Raw genomic sequence first — 18,833 nt, 5'->3', positions numbered from 1 at the left:
AAAAAAGAAAATCAATAAAATTGATAAATCTCTAGCCAGATTGAACAGGAAAAAAGAGAGAAGACAAATTACCAATATTAAGTCTGAGAGAGTTGACATCACTACAGATTCTACAGATAAAGGAGATAGTAGGGAACTATTAGTTACAACTTCGTGCAAATAAATTTGACAGTTTTGTGTAGTGGATATATTTCTCAAAAGACACAAACTACAACAGCTCACTCAAGAAATAAACAATCTAAGTATTCCCATATTTATGAAAGAGATTGAATTTGTAGTTTAAAACCTTCTTACATGGAATAGTCTAGGCACAGTTGGCTTCACTGGTGGTTTTTATCAACATTTAACAAAGAAATAACAACAATTCTACACAAACTATTTTTAAAAATGAAACCAGATGAAATACTTACCAATCCATTCTGTAAGGCCAGCATTTCTCTGATACCCAAACCAAAGGCATTGCAAGAAAAGAGAACTACAGGCAAACATCTTTTATGAACATAGATATAAAGATCTTGAACAGAATCTTAGCAAATAAAATTCAACAATATATACAAAGTATAATATGATGACATGTAGTTTATCTCAGAACACAAGGTTGATTTAATATAATTCACTATTATTAACATATTTAAAAAGAACAAACTCTCCCAAATCATCTCAATATATATATATTAAAAAAAAAAGCCTTTGACAAAATTCAATATTCATTCCTAATAAAGACTCTCAGTAAACTAGGCATAGAAAGGAGTTTTCTAGATTTGATAAAGGGCATCTATAAAAACCTATAGCTAACGTTATACAGGATGGTGTAAAATTGAATGTTTTCCCCCTAAGATCAGGAACATGGTAAATGTTCCTCTGACCACTTCTGTTCAACCTATATACTGGTGATTCTAGCCAGTGCAGTGGGCAGGAACATGCTTCACACATACATAAATGGTGTACGTATGAAAGGAAGAGGTAAAACTGTCAACATGCAGACGACAGGATCGTCTGTTTTGAAAATCTGATGGAATCTGCAAAAAGCTACTAGATCTAATGAAAGAATTTAGTAAGATTTCAGGATACAAAAGTAAGATTTATATACAAAAATAAATTATATTTCTGTTTACTAGTAATGAGAAATGGAAATTAAGTGAGCAATGCCATTTATGGTAACAAAACGTGAAATATTTAGGGAATACATGTCAAAAGATGTAATAGGCCTGTACTCTAAAAACTACAAAACATTGCTGAGAGAAATTAAAGATGACCTAATGATGTTCACAGATCAGAAGACTCAAGATTGTTAAAGGTCAGTTCTCCCCAAACTGATTACACATTCAACTCAGTCCCAACCAGGATGCCGGCATACTTTTCTGGAGAAATTGACAAGCCAATTTAACAGTTCTTAAGGAAACACAAAGACCCTAAAATAACTAAAACAACACTGAAAAAGATGAACAAGTTGGAGGACTAACAATACCTGATTTCAAGAATTATAAAGCCTCAGTAATCAAGCCAGTCTGTTATTGGCATCGAGATAGACACAGAGATCAGTGGAACTGGAGTGTTCAGAAATAGACACATACACGGACAACTGATTTCCATAAGAGGACAAAAGAAATTCGGTGGCAAAAGTGGTAACGTATATGTTTTATATATATTACATAGATATTAAACAGATAGTACAGTGATAATTTGATATTCATATGTTAATGGATTTGGATTCACACCTTGCACTATGTTTAAAAATTACCTCAAAATGGATCAAAGGCCTATGTTTTAAAAGTAAAGTTATAATACTTCTGAAGAAGACAGAGGATATCGTGACCTTGAGTGAGGCACTGCTTAGAACAACACTGAAACCATGAAACATTAAAAAAGGTTTGGCAGGGCCGGCCCCGTGGCTCACTTGGGAGAGTGCGGCGCTGGTAGTACTGAAGCTGTGAGTTCGGATCCTATACAGGGATGACTGGTGCGCTCACTGGCTGAGCGTGGTGCAGACAACACCTTGCTGGAGGTTATAATCCCCTTACCGGTCAAAAAAACAGTTTGGCAAATAAATTGGCCTTTCCTAAAATTAAGATCATCTGCTCTTCACATGATACTGTTAAGATTAAAAAAAAGACAAGCCAAAGACCAGTGGGACCTTATAGAGGAGTTGGAGCGGGGGCAGAGCCAAGAACCAAGCCCCTTCCAGGCGTCCTCCCGTCTTCTCTGTTGGCTGGCTCACTTCTCTTTGGGCAGCCATGGATCTGGAATGTCCACAGCCAGGGGACCATCCTTGTCATGGCTCGTGGAGAGCAGACAGTGCTCCTGAGCTCCAGACACCCAAGGACGTTGCTCTGCCATCTGCATTTCTCTTTTAGTAGATCGGACCTGGGGTTGCCCTCTCATGTGGAAACGGCCCTGTTTAGGAGGGGTTTGTTGGGAAGCTCAAGGACATCTGTGAAGTGAGAGCGATGATACCTCGTTGCTTTTGTTCTGTGTAGCTCTAGAAGAACTTGTATCTTAGATCATGTTACTGTCAAAAAATATGCCCTAATATCTCTCTAGAGATGAAAAGATTGCATGTCGTGGTGTCAGATGAACACTGTTTCTTTACAGTCTGCCAAAAGGCTTAATTTTATTCTGAACTCATGTTTACCGAGGTTCTGAGAGTGAGCGGTAGCATCCCTGTCCTCCCAGCCCCAGGCGTGAGTCTGGTGTGGCCTCCTGCTGGGGTGTACTGGCAACCACATCAGTCTCGCTGGCTTGTGTCTTTTGGGGCAGATCTGTCTTCACTCCCACCCTTGTGTTGATTGGGTAAGAAGATAGCAGTCTCCTGGCATGACCTTGATGTTAAAATTAGACTTGGGAGAAGTTATTTTGGGGAAATACATTTGCAGCTTGGCCTCTGCCCCGATGTCTGTGTGGATCTCAGCCCCCAGGTCCATTTAACAGTGGCTGGAATGTTCTGATTGTGTGCCACAATGTGACCCTGATGCAGATCACCTGGAGTCGGCGTCAAGCTCCACAAGTTAAAGGCTCAGTCCTCCTCAAGAGTGCCCTCACTTCAGATGCCAGCCACACATCAGTGGTCCCCAGGCCACCTGCCCTTCTGACCAATTGGCCATTAATTCATCAGTGTCCATGATCCTCAGATTCCATAATTCATTAGAATGTCTTGCAGAACTCAAGAAAGCACTGTACTTCTCATTGCAGTTTTATTATAAAGGGTACAGGTCAGGAGGTCCAGCCAAATGAAGAGATGTGTGCAACAAAGTCTGGAAGGTGTCTCTGAGGAGTCAGGCTGCATCACCCTCCCTCCAAGTCAGTGTGTTTGCCAACTAGGAAGCTTCTGTTGGTGTTCATTACATAGGCATGAGTGAATCACAGGCTGCGTGATAGAGTGCAGCCCCCAGCTTCCCTCTCCTTCCCTTGCCTTGCAGCCTGTCTGGCCCTGCTTGGTCTTTCGGGTGACCAGTCCCATCCTGGAGCTATCTAGGGCCCACCAGGAATTGCTCATTAGCATAACAAAGACGCTGCAGGGATTGAGAGTCTCTCTCCCAGGAACCAGAGACAAAGGCAGGTCAAATTCTTTGTTATACAAGGAGGAGCTTCCTGACATTTGGTGTATGGTGGCCCCTGAAATCATTGCAGAGTGGCACACCTCCCGTGTGTGAAATCACAAGCACACCTCTAAGAAGCCAGAGTCGCTGGCTCTCATTTACCTGCTGCCCGCCGCGGTGCCCGCTGCGGTAAGGGAGGAAGCACCTCCTCCGCCTGGGGAGGGGTTGGCCCTCTGGTCTCTCCAGTCACCGGTGGGATTGCAGGGTTCTGGGTCTCGGCTCCTTATCCTACCCACCCTAGGCACAAGCAGGGCCTGTGATCCTCTGGCTGGTGGGTGCGGTGGGGCCACTTCTGTTTGGGACCTGGCTTTTCCCAGCTGTTAACGTAAACCAAACCCTGCAGATGAGGAGGATAGGAGAGCTCAGAGCGGGAGGCTTCTGGGCTGCAGAGAGGCCCTGAGTTCCTGTCAGTTGGCTCTGGCTTTTGTTCTTTTTTATCCTTTTAACTGATGAGAGAATTGTAATCTTCCCCCAAATCAAAGCCTATTCGTGCCTTGGCCAGCAAAAGCGGGATGGATTCATGTCTGTTCTCACTTCGTGCAGGGGGTTTAAAGGTTATCTCTGTCAGGTATCTAAGTGTGAGCAATTATGCCTACTCTTTGGGCAAATAAATCTAAGTAGTGTCTGGTCCTGCATAAACAGTGTGTTTTTTTTCTATGCCAAGTCAATGGGATGCATGTTTTTTTCCTTTTTAGCATAAATCCTGGGACACAATGTGTTTGCATAATTTATTTTTGTTTTTAATCAAAAAGACAAGATGTTTCAGCAGAATTTTCGGTCTGTAGATCTGCTGTTTAAAGTGCTGAGAAAAGTGTTCGACAAATATTGTGGTGATTTCTCCTGCTTCCCAATATGACAAGTGTCTTCCCGGTGACCTTACAACAGTCACATTGCCCTGCCCTGCCACACACAGGTTTTATGAAAAACATCTTTTTAGCCTGAAAGATGACGATAATTGCATCTGCCTGCCCATTCGTTATAGGTACACTCTTATTTCCAGTGAAATGGGAATTTCAAATTCAGAATTATTGCTAACCAAATTACCTTTATCAGTGAAAGAGCATCTGCTCACAATTACCTATAAAATAGGAAAAATGAATCTTTTCAGCATATACATTTGCAGCTCTGAGGTATATAAATTGAAAGTGTGCCTAGAGTTTAGGAGTCCATTTTTCATCATGTTCAGAACATGAGGCGCCTTGCCGGAAGTTCATTATGCACGTGGAAGGTGGTTGGAGAGCCGAGCTGGTTGCTTTATCACTCATTACCCTTTAGAAGCCACATCGTCAGGGAGAAATGGCCACTTCCACATGGAAAAGGAAGCTCTCCAGTTTGTTCCAGAGTCCATGTCCCGTTGGCCTCAGAATCAAGCTGCTTTAGCCAGGCAGTGTGTGGGGTCACCCATCGGGGCGCTCGCTGTGAGGCACCACACTGAGTTCATGAGTCATCACAGATGACACCACCAGATGGGCGTCAATTTTGCCGTTTTAGATACCTTCAGGAGTTCAAGGTCCTGCATCGGGCAGAAGGGAAGCCAAGCACTCAGCACACTCATGCTTGCTCATTCTGATGAGATAGGCAACTTTGAGGCTCCAGGCTGTTTCTCCTTGAAGTAGCCAAGCTCCCGGGGAGCAGAAAGCAGGCCTTGTCTTCTCTGTGGCTTTGCGTTTAGAGGCAGCCCTGAATGTGGAGGGACTCGGATAAGTCTTCCCTGAGGGAACTGAAGAATGAGGAGCCTTGCGTTGTGGCAGGAATCTGCCTGTGTCCTTGTGGAGTTCATGCTGTGCTGGGCTTTCAGGTCATTCACTGTGGCCTGGTGCTCATGCAGGTACCAGGTTTTGCTCTGCAGAGAATGGCTGGCTGGCTGTGCCCAGGTGCCGGTACCCAGAGACACAAGGGTGGGTCTGTGCATTGATCTGGCAGTGAAGTGTCATTTCAAGGACGTGGGGGGGCGACAGCCCTGGGTCCCATGTTGATCTGCTGCTGCCCCGCGTGCACCTTTGGACAGGTTGCCTCACCTCACAGGCAAGGGGCAAGGATGCCCCAGGGTCAGGGTGCGAGGTGCATGGCTCCCTTTGGGAGTGGCCAGAGAGAGCTTGGTGCAAGGTGATGGCCATTACAGTTGGGCTGGATTGGGCTTATCCTGACCAAGTCGGTAGGTAGCATGTGGGGAGGGGCTCTGCAGGAAGGCAGGAGGGGTTAATTTTTATTCTGTTTAGTAAGTTTAATTTTGTAAACTTATTTCTTGCCAGTTTGCTTTAGACAGGTGTAGCCTGCCTCCCAGGCACATCCTAGCGTTTGTTTTCCAGTTCATAGCATGACAGCACTGTCCTCAGGGGGGCTGCTGGCACTGCAGGCAGATCATGGGTTGGTGGGAGGCTGTGGCCCTTCTGCTGTGACTTTGTAGGCTCGTAACTGCCTTCCGCCCTGTCTGCATCTCTACTGAGAGAGGCTGGCTTCAGTACCAGACTGCTCATTTACGACATGTGCACCCAGTACCATCACCGCCATGGCCTGGCTTGGCGCCGGCCTCTGAACACCAGCAAGGTCACTGCCCTCGAGGAGGTCACAGCCTGGAGACCACTGGCAGTCTCACTCACTTCCATTCCTGTGCAGGCCAGGACTTGGGCCCCTGAGCGCCTGGTTAATGGCCTTCATGGTAAACAGGCTTGATGACTCCTCAGCTGACAAACTTCTGTGTCAGCATTTCGAACAAAAGGAGAGGAGTGGATGTGAACAGATGTCACTGAGAGGTCTGGAACCCTGTTAACAACTCGCGGTTGTGAAACGTGGGGTTGGCCCTTCTATCCTGATGATTAAAATGTGGCTGTCCTGCTGCTGCCTTCGATGCAATGGGTTCCATGTGGCAGCCCTGGGAGGTGTTCTGAGGAGGGGCTGTGCAGGGCAGGTGGCTGCGTGGGCTGGCACGATAACTTAAAAGGCTTCTGGCTGCTGACTTCTGCAGTGCTAATCTCTGTCAAAGAGCTGCACTCCGCGCAAGGAAGGAGTGGGCCCTGGCTGCCACCTGGATGTCTGCATATAGCCACAGGTTGGGAGTGACCAGGGTGCCACATGCCGGGGCCAGCACCTGTCCTGGGGAGGGCTCTTTTTCCGATGCCAGTCCAGTGCCACCCTGCCTGGTCTCCTTCCCTCCTCAGGCGCTCTGTTTTAGGAGTGATTTTCTCTTCAGAACTGTCTCCATCATTCCCTATACCCTTCCCCAAGCAAACAACTGCATGTTCACGGAAGCTCATTTCTCTTTTTTCTGTGTCAAGTGGCCTTGTTCAGTAAATCCAGTCATTTTCTAAACTGCTGGCTTTCAAGTGTTTATCAGACTTGAACTTCACGTTGACCAGAGTGCCTGTGTCAGTGTGCTGGGCCGCAGCAGGGCCTGACCATCAGTTCTGGTGGGCTTCTGCCTTTGGGGAATGGGCCACAGTCAGGCTTGGGTGGAGGAGCCAGCTCAGGGGCCATTGGAACTTTCTATCAGGATAGTTTCAGGTTAGAAATAATTCTTTAAATTCTTTATAAAGAACATGATGTGCCATTTATTGCTGAAAAAAAAAGTCCTCTGTTTTGCTATGTTGAGAAATAGAAGTAGAGAAGGAGGACCGACAAAATGGGGGTTCATTCCACTTTTCAGTTACGAGTTTGCTCACTGCATTCATTCATTCACTCAGTCATCTGACAAACACTAGGCACCTCGTGTGCACTGGGGGCTAGAGAAACAAAGGTGACTCAGACGTGGTACCCACCCCTGACCATCTCACATCCTAATGGTAGACACAGACCCTAAGCAGTTAAGCCTGCTACACTGCGACTGATGCTTTAATAGAGGTGTTTGTAGAACCAAGAAGGAAGGGCCAGCAGCTTGGGGAGTTTCAGAAAGCTGTCTCGATCTTCTGATTTGTGCGCTGGGCAGGGATGGGGTGCCCAGGTAGCAGGCTGTAGCATGAGGGACCTGGAGCTTGGAAGAGCAAGCACAGTTTGGCAGTGTGGGCATTGGTCACCTGGTGCCACCTGAGGAGACATGGTGTTGATTTGGGAGGTTGTGCAGGAAGGCTGAGGAGACAGGGGCTCTGGGTGCTACTCTGAGGCATTCCAGCTTTGTTTTGTGGGCCAGTGTTTCTCAAACTGTTGGCTGTTTATGGGGTTCCTCAGACATCTGGTGATGAGAAAACCTCATGGCGTTAAATACCACTGAGCTGAAAGGCTAGGGAGGCAGAGAGAGTGTCACCCCTGCTGTTCTTCTCAGTTCTGTATGGACAGGTGCGTGATGAAATTCTGCTGAAGCTGCTGCCTGATGGAGGCCCCAAGTAGTCCCACATTGTTTACTCTGGTTACTCCCTGGCCTGCCCTCCACTTAGAGCAAGTGGTAACTGTTTTTTGGTAGTGAAGTTCATTTTATTTAAAAAATAAATGTGTTTAATAAAGGTTGATTAGAAGAAAACTATCAAGTAAACAATGGTGCTGGCACCATCTCTGGCTGCACACACCAGCCCTTTTCTCCATGTGGTGCTCTTGGAACTAGGATGTCCTGTGTGAAAGGCTTGGCTGCTTCCTTCCTCTATCTCTAGGACCCTGTGTGGGCTCTGTGTCCTTTGTAATTTGCCCCTGGGAGGAGCTCCCAGCACAGGTGTGTGGATAGCAGGTAAGAACCTTCTGGGGAGATTCTCAGATCCTACCTCAAAGATTCTGATTAAGTTGAGATGAGCTTGAGAATCTATATTGTAACAGCTGCCGAGACAATGATGAGGAAGAGGAGGAGGATGAAGGTGATGATGATGTGATGAAGATGATGGTGACGATGTTGATGGTGGTGATGAAGAAGATGATGGTGATGGTGTTGATGGTGATGGTGATGATGACAGTGGTGATGGTGATGGCAATGAAGGTGGTGATGGTGATGGTGATGAAGGTGATGATGGTGATGATGATGAAGGTGATGATGGTGATGGTAATGATAGTGATGATGATGGTGATGATGGTGATGATGATGGTGATGAAGGTGATGATGGTGATGAAGATGATAAAGGTGGTGATGGTGATGATGATGGTGATGGCGATGCTGTTGATGGTGATGGTGATGATGGTGATGATGAAGATGATAAAGGTGATGATGGTGATGGTGATGGTGATGATGGCGATGATGGCGATGCTGTTGATGGTGATGATGGTGGTGATGGTGATGATGATGAAGGTGATGATGGTGATGGTGTTGATGGTGATGGTGATGGTGTTAATGGTGATGGTGATGGCGATGGTGTTGATGGTGATGAAGGTGATGATGGTGATGATGATGGTGATGAAGGTGATGATGGTGATGGTGATGATAGTGATGATGATGGTGATGAAGATGATAAAGGTGATGATGGTGATGGTGATGATGATGGTGATGGCGATGCTGTTGATGGTGATGATAGTGATGGTGATGATGGTGATGAAGGTGTTGATGGTGATGAAGGTGATGATGGTGATGGTGTTGATGGTGATGGTGATGATGACAGTGGTGATGGTGATGGCGATGAAGCTGGTGATGGTGTTGATGGTGATGGTGGTGATGACAGTGGTGATGGTGATGGTGATGAAGCTGGTGATGGTGATGGTGATGAAGGTGATGATGATGGTGATGATGGTGATGATGGTGATGATGGTGATGGTGATGATAGTGATGATGATGGTGATGAAGATGATAAAGGTGATGATGGTGATGGTGATGGTGATGGTGATGAAGGTGATGATGGTGATGGTGATGATAGTGATGATGATGGTGTTGAAGATGATAAAGGTGATGATGGTGATGGTGATGATGGCGATGATGGCGATGATGGCGATGCTGTTGATGGTGATGGTGATGATGGTAGTGATGTTGATGGTGATGATGATGATGAAGGTGATGACGGTGATGAAGGTGATGATGGTGATGGCGTTGATGGTGATGGCGATGGTGTTGATGGTGATGGTGTTGATGGTGATGATGATGGTGATGATGGTGATGAAGATGGTGATGGTGATGATAGTGATGATGGTGATGAAGATGATAAAGGTGATGATGGTGATGGTGATGAAGATGATGGTGAAGAAGACGGTGATGATGGAGAGGAAGATAGTGATGGTGGTGGTGATTATGATGATGTTGATGGTGAAGATAATGATGGTGATGACGAAGATGGTGATAATGGTGATGACAATGCCCAGCCCTATTTGGGACCACCCGAGATCACTGCCAGCGCCCTCTGCATCTTGGCATCAGGCCCACCCATCCCCTGAGCTGGCCTCACTCTTTCCTTATCCCCCAGCCATCTTTGGGGCCTGGCTCCTCAAATGTTCTTCTCAGAAATGCTCCAAGGCAGGGGAGACGAGCCCTGGCCTGCAGGCTGGGGGCTTTGGAAGATGGAACTCAAAGAGACCCAGTACAAAGAAGAAATTTCACTGAAATCTTAGGTTTTATCCTAAAAATTAATGATGATAATTGACTTTGTGCCATTGTGTGTGTGTGTGTGTGTGTGTGTGTGTGTGTGTGTGTGTGTGTGTGTGTTTGCATGTATGAATGACATTTCACATTTCAGTTACTCAGGGTCATTGTCCTTACAGCCCTAATGTGGCCCTGCTTGCTTCCTGCTGACTCTAGTCCTTATACCACTGGGTTCCTTGATTGATACCAAGTGCCAGTATCTCTACCCAAGTGCTCTGCTTCTTCAGCCTTCATGGGGACAAGAGGAGACAAATGGGATTTGCTAATGTAGAAGTGTGAAGTCTGCTGACTGTGTTTGCAGGGGTGCATGCCAGATCTCTTGATAAAGCAAAATCAAAGACAATGAATGCCCTGTTGTAGGAGCTGAGCAGGAGCTGAGCATCTGGGTGAGTGGACACCAGCTGGAGGGACTCCTGTGTTGGCTGTTCCACTTCCTGGGCCCTTGATCCCTCCTGCTGCTTGGGCCGGCATGATGGCCTTGAGCCTGCCCTCTGCTAGGTCCGGAGCCTTTGGTCCCTAGGTTTGTTCCTGCAGAGGCAGCAGATGGTGGTGGGTGGGCGTGGACTCCTGGGGTCCCACCCACCACCTGGTGCAGGCAGTCTGCTTCACAGCTTTCCTGTGGGGCCTCAGACAAAGCAGTCTCAGCCTCCCTGGTACCTTGGGGCCCAGAAAGGAGGCCTTTGCTGTTCTTATCAGCCCAGGTCTGCCATTAGTTACTGTCTTGTTTGAACTAATCCTGCATTGCTGCATCTATGCCACAGCATTAACCAGGGCTGCGTCCCCCCATACCCAGCCCCACAGGTGTCCTGCCCCATGTTGGTTCTGGTCAGCTGAGGACAGTGGTGGTTTGGGGTGGAGGCAGCAGTGAGAGCAGAGACACTGAAGGAACTGACTACTTCATGGAGAGCAGAGCTGCCTGGCTTCTCTAGAGCTTCCCTGCAAACCAGCCTTGCTTCCCGTAGGCGAGAGTAGTGCCCAGGATAGTGGCCTTGAGGCCCAGCCAGGCTCCTGTGTGTTTTTGCAGAGCTGCCATGCTGTAAGAGGCGGGACAGTGGGTCTCAGCATGGGTCCTCCCACCCCTCCATTTCCCCTACTTCTCATTTCTGTGCTTAGGAAATCCTTGTTTCTGAAATACAGCAAGTTATTATTGGTGTACTTGCCACTTCTGGAACTTTCTTTTGGAGAGTGGGAAACCCTGTAAAGTTTTTTCAGGGTTACTTCTCAGGGAAGGCCAGTGAGGAAGGCAAGCATGGAGAGAAGGAAAGTAACTCAGGACATGGGATTAAAGAAGGAAGTGTGCAGAAAGAGGGCCCTGATTAAAAAAATTCAGTATGGGAAGTCCTGATTCACAGTCTAGGTCAATTAGGCAAGAATTACTTGTTTTTGTAAATAGCACCCATCCTTCCCAGGCCCTTCAGGGTGGAGGTACATGGTGGAATGCTGGAGGATGGGAGCCTGGTCACCACGATCACCAGAAGCTCTGTCTCCTGGAAGGACGCCTTCTTCTGCAGGCGTTGGCAGCTCAGTGCAGGGGCTGAGGGAGGGGACGCAGGGACCTCAGGCCTAGACTGTTGAGTTTCCCCTCACAGTCTGATGAGAAGGCAGGATGGTGTTGCTGGCCTGGCTCTCTTCAGGGGCCCAAACCTGGAATCCAGAGGCCACTGGCCCTAGCCCAGGGACATGGACTACATGCCTATTCAACAGGCGGGTCCGGCCACTGGTTGTGCAGTTTCCCTGGGTGAGGCTGAGGCTGGTCTTTGGAGGCAGGCAAGCTCTTGAGCCTCTCCTGGGACCCCAGCCTGGGTCTGGTGGACCTGCCTTGGGGCAGGAGAAGGAGCATCTGCCTATGGAGCCAGACAGATGTGGGTTAATCTGAGCTCCCCACATACCCCGGCCTGCCAGTGTTCTCATATGTAACACAGGAGTGGCCTGCTCGGTTCTGAGTGTAAAGCATTCCAGATGTACACACACGCAGTGCATGGAGCTGTCGTTGAGTTGTCATCATTCATTTTCCTTAAAGGGTGAACTGTCAAGGTGTTTGTTTATAGAAGTTAGTTCTTTGCTCCTTGGGGGATGTGGCTTGGGATTCCCTGGCTGTTGGAGTGGGTCTCTGAGGTGGGCCTCCGGAGGGCTCCCCTGACAGCCTGGGCCTGTGTATGTTTTGTGCAGAGCAAGTCCATCGGCACCTGGAGCAGCACGAGGTGAGATACCTGCAGTTTGCCTTCCGTTGGATGAACAACCTGCTGATGAGGGAGCTGCCCCTGCGCTGCACCGTCCGCCTGTGGGACACCTACCAGGTGAGCGCTCCTTTGCACCCGGCGCAGGGTCCTGTGTCCCTGCCGCTCTCGGCTCTGTGTGCTGTGTTTGATTTTGCCTTCAAGGTGTCCTCTCACTTGAAATGCGGTCTTTTAAAAGTCCATTTCTGGCATTCTTGTCATCTGACTAGATGTAAAACAGGGAAAAGAACTTTATATGGTTCTATTTGTAGTTGAATTTCATTCCGACGGTGGTGACAGAGTCCCCGGTGCTTGCTGGCAATTTACATTTTGAGCAGCATCCTCAGAATGCGATGAGTAATACTTGTAGTTCTGCTGTAAGTTTGAGCTACTTCTGCCAAAAAAATTCACACTCAGGACTCACACACTGTCTATGTTTTGAGTTGCTTATAATCAAGATTTAAAAAAAATCACAGATTCAGTGCAATATGAAATTTTCTACTGTCGACCAATTTTGATGAAATTCATTTCTTCAGGAGATTGAGTTTTCTGGAACAAGCCACCTCTCTTTCCTTGAGTGTCCCATTGCTTATTCTAGCACCTTTTCATTGTGTTCAAGATGTTTGTGAAGCCCAGGCCGTGCTATGGGGTCCAGTGCCAGCCTTTAGTCATGGACTGCAAATAGCAGGCATGTTATGCGGGTTAGGACTTACATCCCTATGGAGTGCTAAAGAAAGAAGCTACGACTGGTTTTCATCTTTGCACTTCAAGAAGGCTTTTTACTGCATTGAGCATGGCCCTCATGGGCTGCAAGCTCGGGCTTCAGGAAGGGGGCAGCTGCCTTTAGAGATTAGTATGGGGTGGTGGAGGAGGTTCCAGAAAAGCAGATCCAAGGCAGCAGACTTTTTCGTAAGGCAGATTAAGTCCCAGGCAATGGATTGGGCTTCAGCATTGGAGCCTTGTGTGTGGATGTCCATGAAGATGGTGGTGGGAGGTGGGGACCCTGGAGCAGCCCGAGAGGGCCTTGGGGGTCTTTCTGATCAGCTCCTTTCACAGGACATTGGTCTGGATGTCTTCTTCCCCAGGATAGGGTGCCTGCTGGGCCTCCACCTTGGGCCTTTTATTCTGAGCTTGTTTTCACATGAATTGTCTAGAAGAATAACTCAAAGCTTTGTTGCTGACACTGGTTGTGGGTCAGTGCGCCCCACTGTGGCGGGTGGGTGTTTTGTGGCTCCAAAGTTCTGTGTTTGGACTTCTTTTTTGAAGCTTGTATAGTCTAATGATGTTCACTACAGAAATTGTCGTCATCCGAATCCCCACTTTGGTTTTGCTTTTCTAAATTTGGCAGCTACAGAATTTCTGGCCAGTAACATTTGCTGGGACATGAAGCCTTACCTTGGGCTATTTGGGTAAAGTAGCTATCAGTATACTGCTGTTGATCATTGCTCTCTGGCATTATAGGAAACAAAACTTAATATCCCATAAATTGCAAACACCCTCCATTTTTGTGATTGGTTAGGCTGTTCAAGGCCCAGGCCCCCCTCATTGAACACAGAGTTCCTTGTAATACTGTCCTCATTATAGATAAATTAGGTATTAAGTCAATCGCATTTTGAGGAACCAGAAAATGGATTGGCTTGTCCACGGTCCTGCACCACCTCACTAAAACTCCTAATAGGTATTAAAACTTTAAGCACAATTGTGGCATCTTTATTGAGTTAATTTCCCTGAAATTAAATTTTGTCATGAATTGACTCATCTGTACCATGGCCTCATTCTTGAACTGTGACAGCACCCTGGTTATAAACCTTTTCATATCTTAAAAATTGGGGGTATTTCTATTTTGCAGGGCCAAGTAACCATGAAATTGTATTGCATCTTTTGGCAATGAAAATACATAGTAATCATAGGATGGCAATCGGGTGATTACTCTCCCCTAAACTGGGGTGTTTATTAGCCAGGCCATTACAGGTTTCAGAAACTCTTTAACCCCTTACAAGGTAGCTTAAAATACTCTTGGGACATGTGTCAACAAAGAATATTAATAAGCACCTATAACCTGTCCCAGGCCCCAAACTAGATAGTGGTACAAAAATAAATAAGGTGCATTATCACAGCATGAAAAAATCCACTGAAGAAGCACACACAATTCAGAATAGCCCAAACAAAAGAGAGATGGTTGTTCCTAGGGGCATTACGTGTTCCATTCTAAACGTGGGGACTGGGGGTGGGGAGACGCTGGGTGGGACAGGCGGTCCCAACCCAGGAGAGCCTCAGCCTGTGAGAGCCAGTTTCAGGGTTCCCTGTAATACTTGAATGCTAGCTTTGCCTTTTGCCCCCTATCCCTGGACTGTAGAAGGGACATGTCCCACCCTCCACGACTATACCCCCCACATGGCTCTTTATTACCTTGAATGAGGGAGAAACCTTTGGGCTTGTTTCTTCTGTGGTTGGGCTGTAGCTGGAAAGTTAATTTGTTCCTACTTTCATCCCTTCCCAAATTCAGTGTCATCACTGATTCAGCCAGGCTTTCTCTCATTTCATTTATTTTTCCCTGCTCCTCACTACCGTGCTCCATAGGCCTGTTCTCTAACATGTGGGACATATGGGCTTGATGTGTTGGGCACATGTTGTTAAGTAGGCACGTTAGGCTTTGTTTTAGAGTGAGTGAGTAAGAGCAGGTGCAATGCCAACAGGAGCATGGTCCAGGGGGTGCTGCAGATCTCACAGTGGGGCACATACTCTGTTTTGTACAGTGGAACAGGGAGCTGGGCCTGCTCCCTCTGGGTCTGAGAACACAGTGCTGATGCTGGCAGCCCTTTTGGCCTGGAAGGGACGTTGCTGTCCCATGCTGGTGATGGGCTCAGAGCAGCTCGGGCAGCCTTGGTGAGGGACCCTCAGCTACTATATTAATCTGTTTCTGTTGCTTATAACAAAATACATGGAACTGGGTACTTTGTAAGAAAACAAAATTTATTGCTTACAGTTTCTAAGGCTGGGAAGTCCAAAGTCCATCTGGTGGTGGTGACAGTGACCCCGGGGTTTCACATTGCAAGGTGGTGGAAGCAAAGTTAGCAGAGAGAGAGCCTCTTTGTGCTCTCCTTTTAAAGCCCTCAGAACCACACCCTTGACCACCATTTTTAATCCATTCACTACTGCATGGTCCTACAATCGAATCACCTCTTCAAGGCCCCACCTTTCAATTACTGTAATAGGATTTCCCACCCTCTTAACAGTCACAATGGGGGCCAAGTTTCTAATACGTAAAACTTGGGGCACACAATTCAAGCTTCAGTGAGTTTTGGGGGGACATAATTCAGTCCACTACAGGTACCTTCATCTCAGTTTCCCCTCTGCCCTCATCATGGCCTCAGCTCCTAGGTGCTGGCTTGGAGCTGCTCTCTTCCCTGTGTGGGGCGACCACATTGGTGGGAGTGAGGAGGCCACAGGCTCCGCCACTGCTGCGGCCGGGTGGGCTCCAGGCGAACAGAATCTTCTCTGAGAGCTGCTGTGTGCTAAGGTCAAAGGCACGTGTGAGGGCAGGGATGCCCCAGCAGCCCTTCAGCCTCAGTGTGCCATGTTGCTCTCATATGATCCACCCTAGCATGGCTCCTCTAGCAGTGTCCCAAGGCCACACGTGTGAGCATTGTTGTCCCATCTCAGGGCAGGCAGCAGCGATGAGGGGAAGTGTCCTTGTAAGGAGTTGCTCTAAAGTAGGCAGGTCTGGCCACCAAGTGCCCTGCAGAAGACATTCGACATTGTGAGAGTGTCTCCCTGATGCAGTCGACATTCACATACGTGCCGCAGCAGGGTCAGATGAAGTCAGTGGGTGTCCGTATGTCCTCTTAGAAGAGTGGCCGTGACAGGGAGAGAGGAGGACAGAGGAGGGGGAAGTAGGAGGAGGGAGGGAGAATCTGCGGGGGAGATCCTGGAGCACCGAAGCCACAAGGGATCACTGGGCAGCCCAGGGAGGTGCAGACGCAGAGGTATGGCTTGCAGGGTGCTGGGAGCTTGTGCCCTGCCGTTACCGCCGGGTTCCAAAGGGGAATGTAAAAGCCAGGGTCTGAAAAGAGTGATGTCTTTTCTCTAAATCCAAGGGACTTCCTTCGCTGGGGAACAGTGGGGCTGGACAGTCTGAGATCTTACAGTCATTTGTGGGTTTTGGGGGAGTGAGCAGCGGTGGAGCAGTGAGTAGCTTGGGCTTGGGGTGTGTTTGCAGCCTGGTGAATGCCACCCTTTGTGTGAGGTCTTCCTCACTGTCAAGCAGGTGGTCACCCCTGCTGCCAGAGAAGGGTTCCTTGTCCATGTTCTGTGAAATGGGAACGAGTGTCCCTGGTAAGTGAGGGGAATCCTTGGAGGTGGTACATTTCCTAGGACCTACTGATTCTTTCTTTAAGAAAAGGAAAAATTCCCTTTTGCCAGGTGTGTATGCAAGATGACTTCATTTGGCTTAAGGCATTTATTAAACTCCTTTCTAGTGATGTCCAGAGGCCACTTGAGTTTTAATTATGACACTTGTGCCAGCTGTATCCCACAGTGTGTCTTTAATCATCACTCCTCTTGCTGCTCTCGCAGCCAGCTGTAAATCAGAGGGATGAAATACAGGGCGGTCTCCCTGGCTTGGGGTCTGGGTGTTTGTGACCACACGCCTCCTCTTGTGAACTCGGGCCCACGGGGGGCTGCTGGAGGGAACTGGATTGCCGCAGGTCTGTTTGCAGGACATCTTTATAAGCTTGAGCTCTGAATCGCCCAACTGTGGCCAAATGGTCTGGGTCCTCTGAAGAGAGGATTTATGTGGTTGTTTCACATAAGCCCCCACAGGTCCTTACTCTCCGCATGTCTTGGACTCCAGCAGAATTGAGTTTCTTTCCTGGCTCAGCACTCACCTCTGTGTCTTCGGGGAAGTTGAGTTTGCTGGGCTCGCCTCGTGGGGTTGTTGTTGAGACTGAGTAGAATGTTTCTAATGCAAAGATTGGCAGATGTTGTCTGTAAAGGGCCAGATAGTAAATACCTTAGGCTTGTGGGCCATGTGGACTCTGTCATAGCCGCTCTGCTGTTCTAGCACAAAAGCAGCTGTGGCCGTGGGTGAGTGGTGCAGTGGGTCCCAGTCAAACTTGTTTACGGAGGAGGCAGCCAGGAGCTGGCTTTACTCCCCTGTGCAACCTACAGAAGGCTGCTGGCACCTTCCTGCACCAGCACGGAGTAGGCGCTGGGTAGGATCGTCTTCCCACCACCGTTATCAGCTATGTTTTCTAAACTGTCATACTGTACATGTTCTGGGTTTTATTGCCAGGTGATCATTGTTATCCACTTCTATAGAAAATTAGAACTGGGACCTACCAGCTTACTTGCCTTGCCTAAGATCCTCCTCCCTTTAGTGTTGTGTTATGGTGGTTATATTTCTGCATCCTGTGAGGCACATTGGGCTCCAGGGTGCAGCGTAGGACCATGGTGAGAAAAGGCAGGACTCTTAGTTGCTCCAGGCAGTGAATGGCAGAAGCAGGGCGGCACGGTGGGGAATGATTGCTGTGGAGACGGTGAGGAAAGGCAGGACTTGCTGTCACCAGGTACCATGTGGGATTCTACCTGAAGCCAAGACTTTGTCTATGTGTGGAAAACCACCTGTGCTTCCAGACTCGATGTGTACACCTTGTGTCTTGAAGGTGGAGTTAAGAAGGATATGAAGAATTGAAGGTGAATCCTAGGTGGGCTGGGAAGCTTCTAGAATAGCCCTCTGCTTATGTGTGGGCTGGACCTAGTGACTCCTTTCCAACTAGAATGTGGTGGCAGTGATGAGATGTCGGTTCTGAGATGCAACTTCTATCTTGCTCACACTGTCATTGGCTTACCTTGAGGGAACCTGCTGCCCCATGGAGAGGCCATAGGGCGAAGTGCTCTCCCAGCTCCTTTGGAAGGCTACTGTCCAGCTAGGGTCCACAGATTCTTCAAACCCATTGTACAGACTGGGTCACCAGACCCCTCACATGCCTGGCTGGGTCACCAGACCCCTCATGTGCCTGCTGGGTCACAGACCCCTCACATGCAGGTCTCAAGCTAGGTAATTGGGAAAAGACCCCGGGAGCTGTTGGCAGATGACAGGAGCTCAGTCCTGAGTTTCCTCAGCAGCAGTAGCAGCAGTAGGTTACAGCAGATCCAGGGGTAGCAGCGGCGGTGGCCTCCCAGAGCATCCCGGGGGCCCTGGCAGCAATAGCAACAGCCTCTAGCAGCAGTAGTGGCCTCCCTATGGCTCCCCCAAGGCATCCCCAGGGCAGGGGTCACCATGGATCAGAGCCACTCATCCCTTATACTTGAGTCTGATAACCCAGGAACACCTGGGTGGAGTCAGACAACCAAAGAACACCTGGGTGCACATGCGCAATTACATTAGACAATAACCAAGGAACACCTGGGTGCATGTTCATATATGTCAAATGCTTGGCAACGTCCTGAACATCTGAGGGACCCTGACCATTTGCCTTCAGTTTTCCCTACAGCTGCCTTGGGCCTTCAAATGTCCAGGTAGTCCAGGTGAAGTTTCACTCACCC

The 18,833-nt window shown here is 48.3% G+C and overlaps 1 protein-coding gene across 1 annotated transcript in view; it reads left to right on the top strand.

The window, feature by feature from the left end:
- Positions 1-18,833, top strand: part of TBC1D22A (TBC1 domain family member 22A) — a 370,690-nt gene that overhangs the window by 245,624 nt on the left and 106,233 nt on the right. Inside the window, exon 11 of the mRNA XM_063074804.1 lies at positions 12,241-12,368. Coding sequence (XP_062930874.1) covers positions 12,241-12,368 — 128 coding nt within the window. The remainder of the gene's footprint in view (positions 1-12,240; positions 12,369-18,833) is intronic.

This window comes from Cynocephalus volans, chromosome 12 (genome assembly GCF_027409185.1).
Source record: "Cynocephalus volans isolate mCynVol1 chromosome 12, mCynVol1.pri, whole genome shotgun sequence".
NCBI lineage: Eukaryota > Metazoa > Chordata > Mammalia > Dermoptera > Cynocephalidae > Cynocephalus > Cynocephalus volans.
This window is presented reverse-complemented; position numbering and strand designations above follow the sequence as displayed.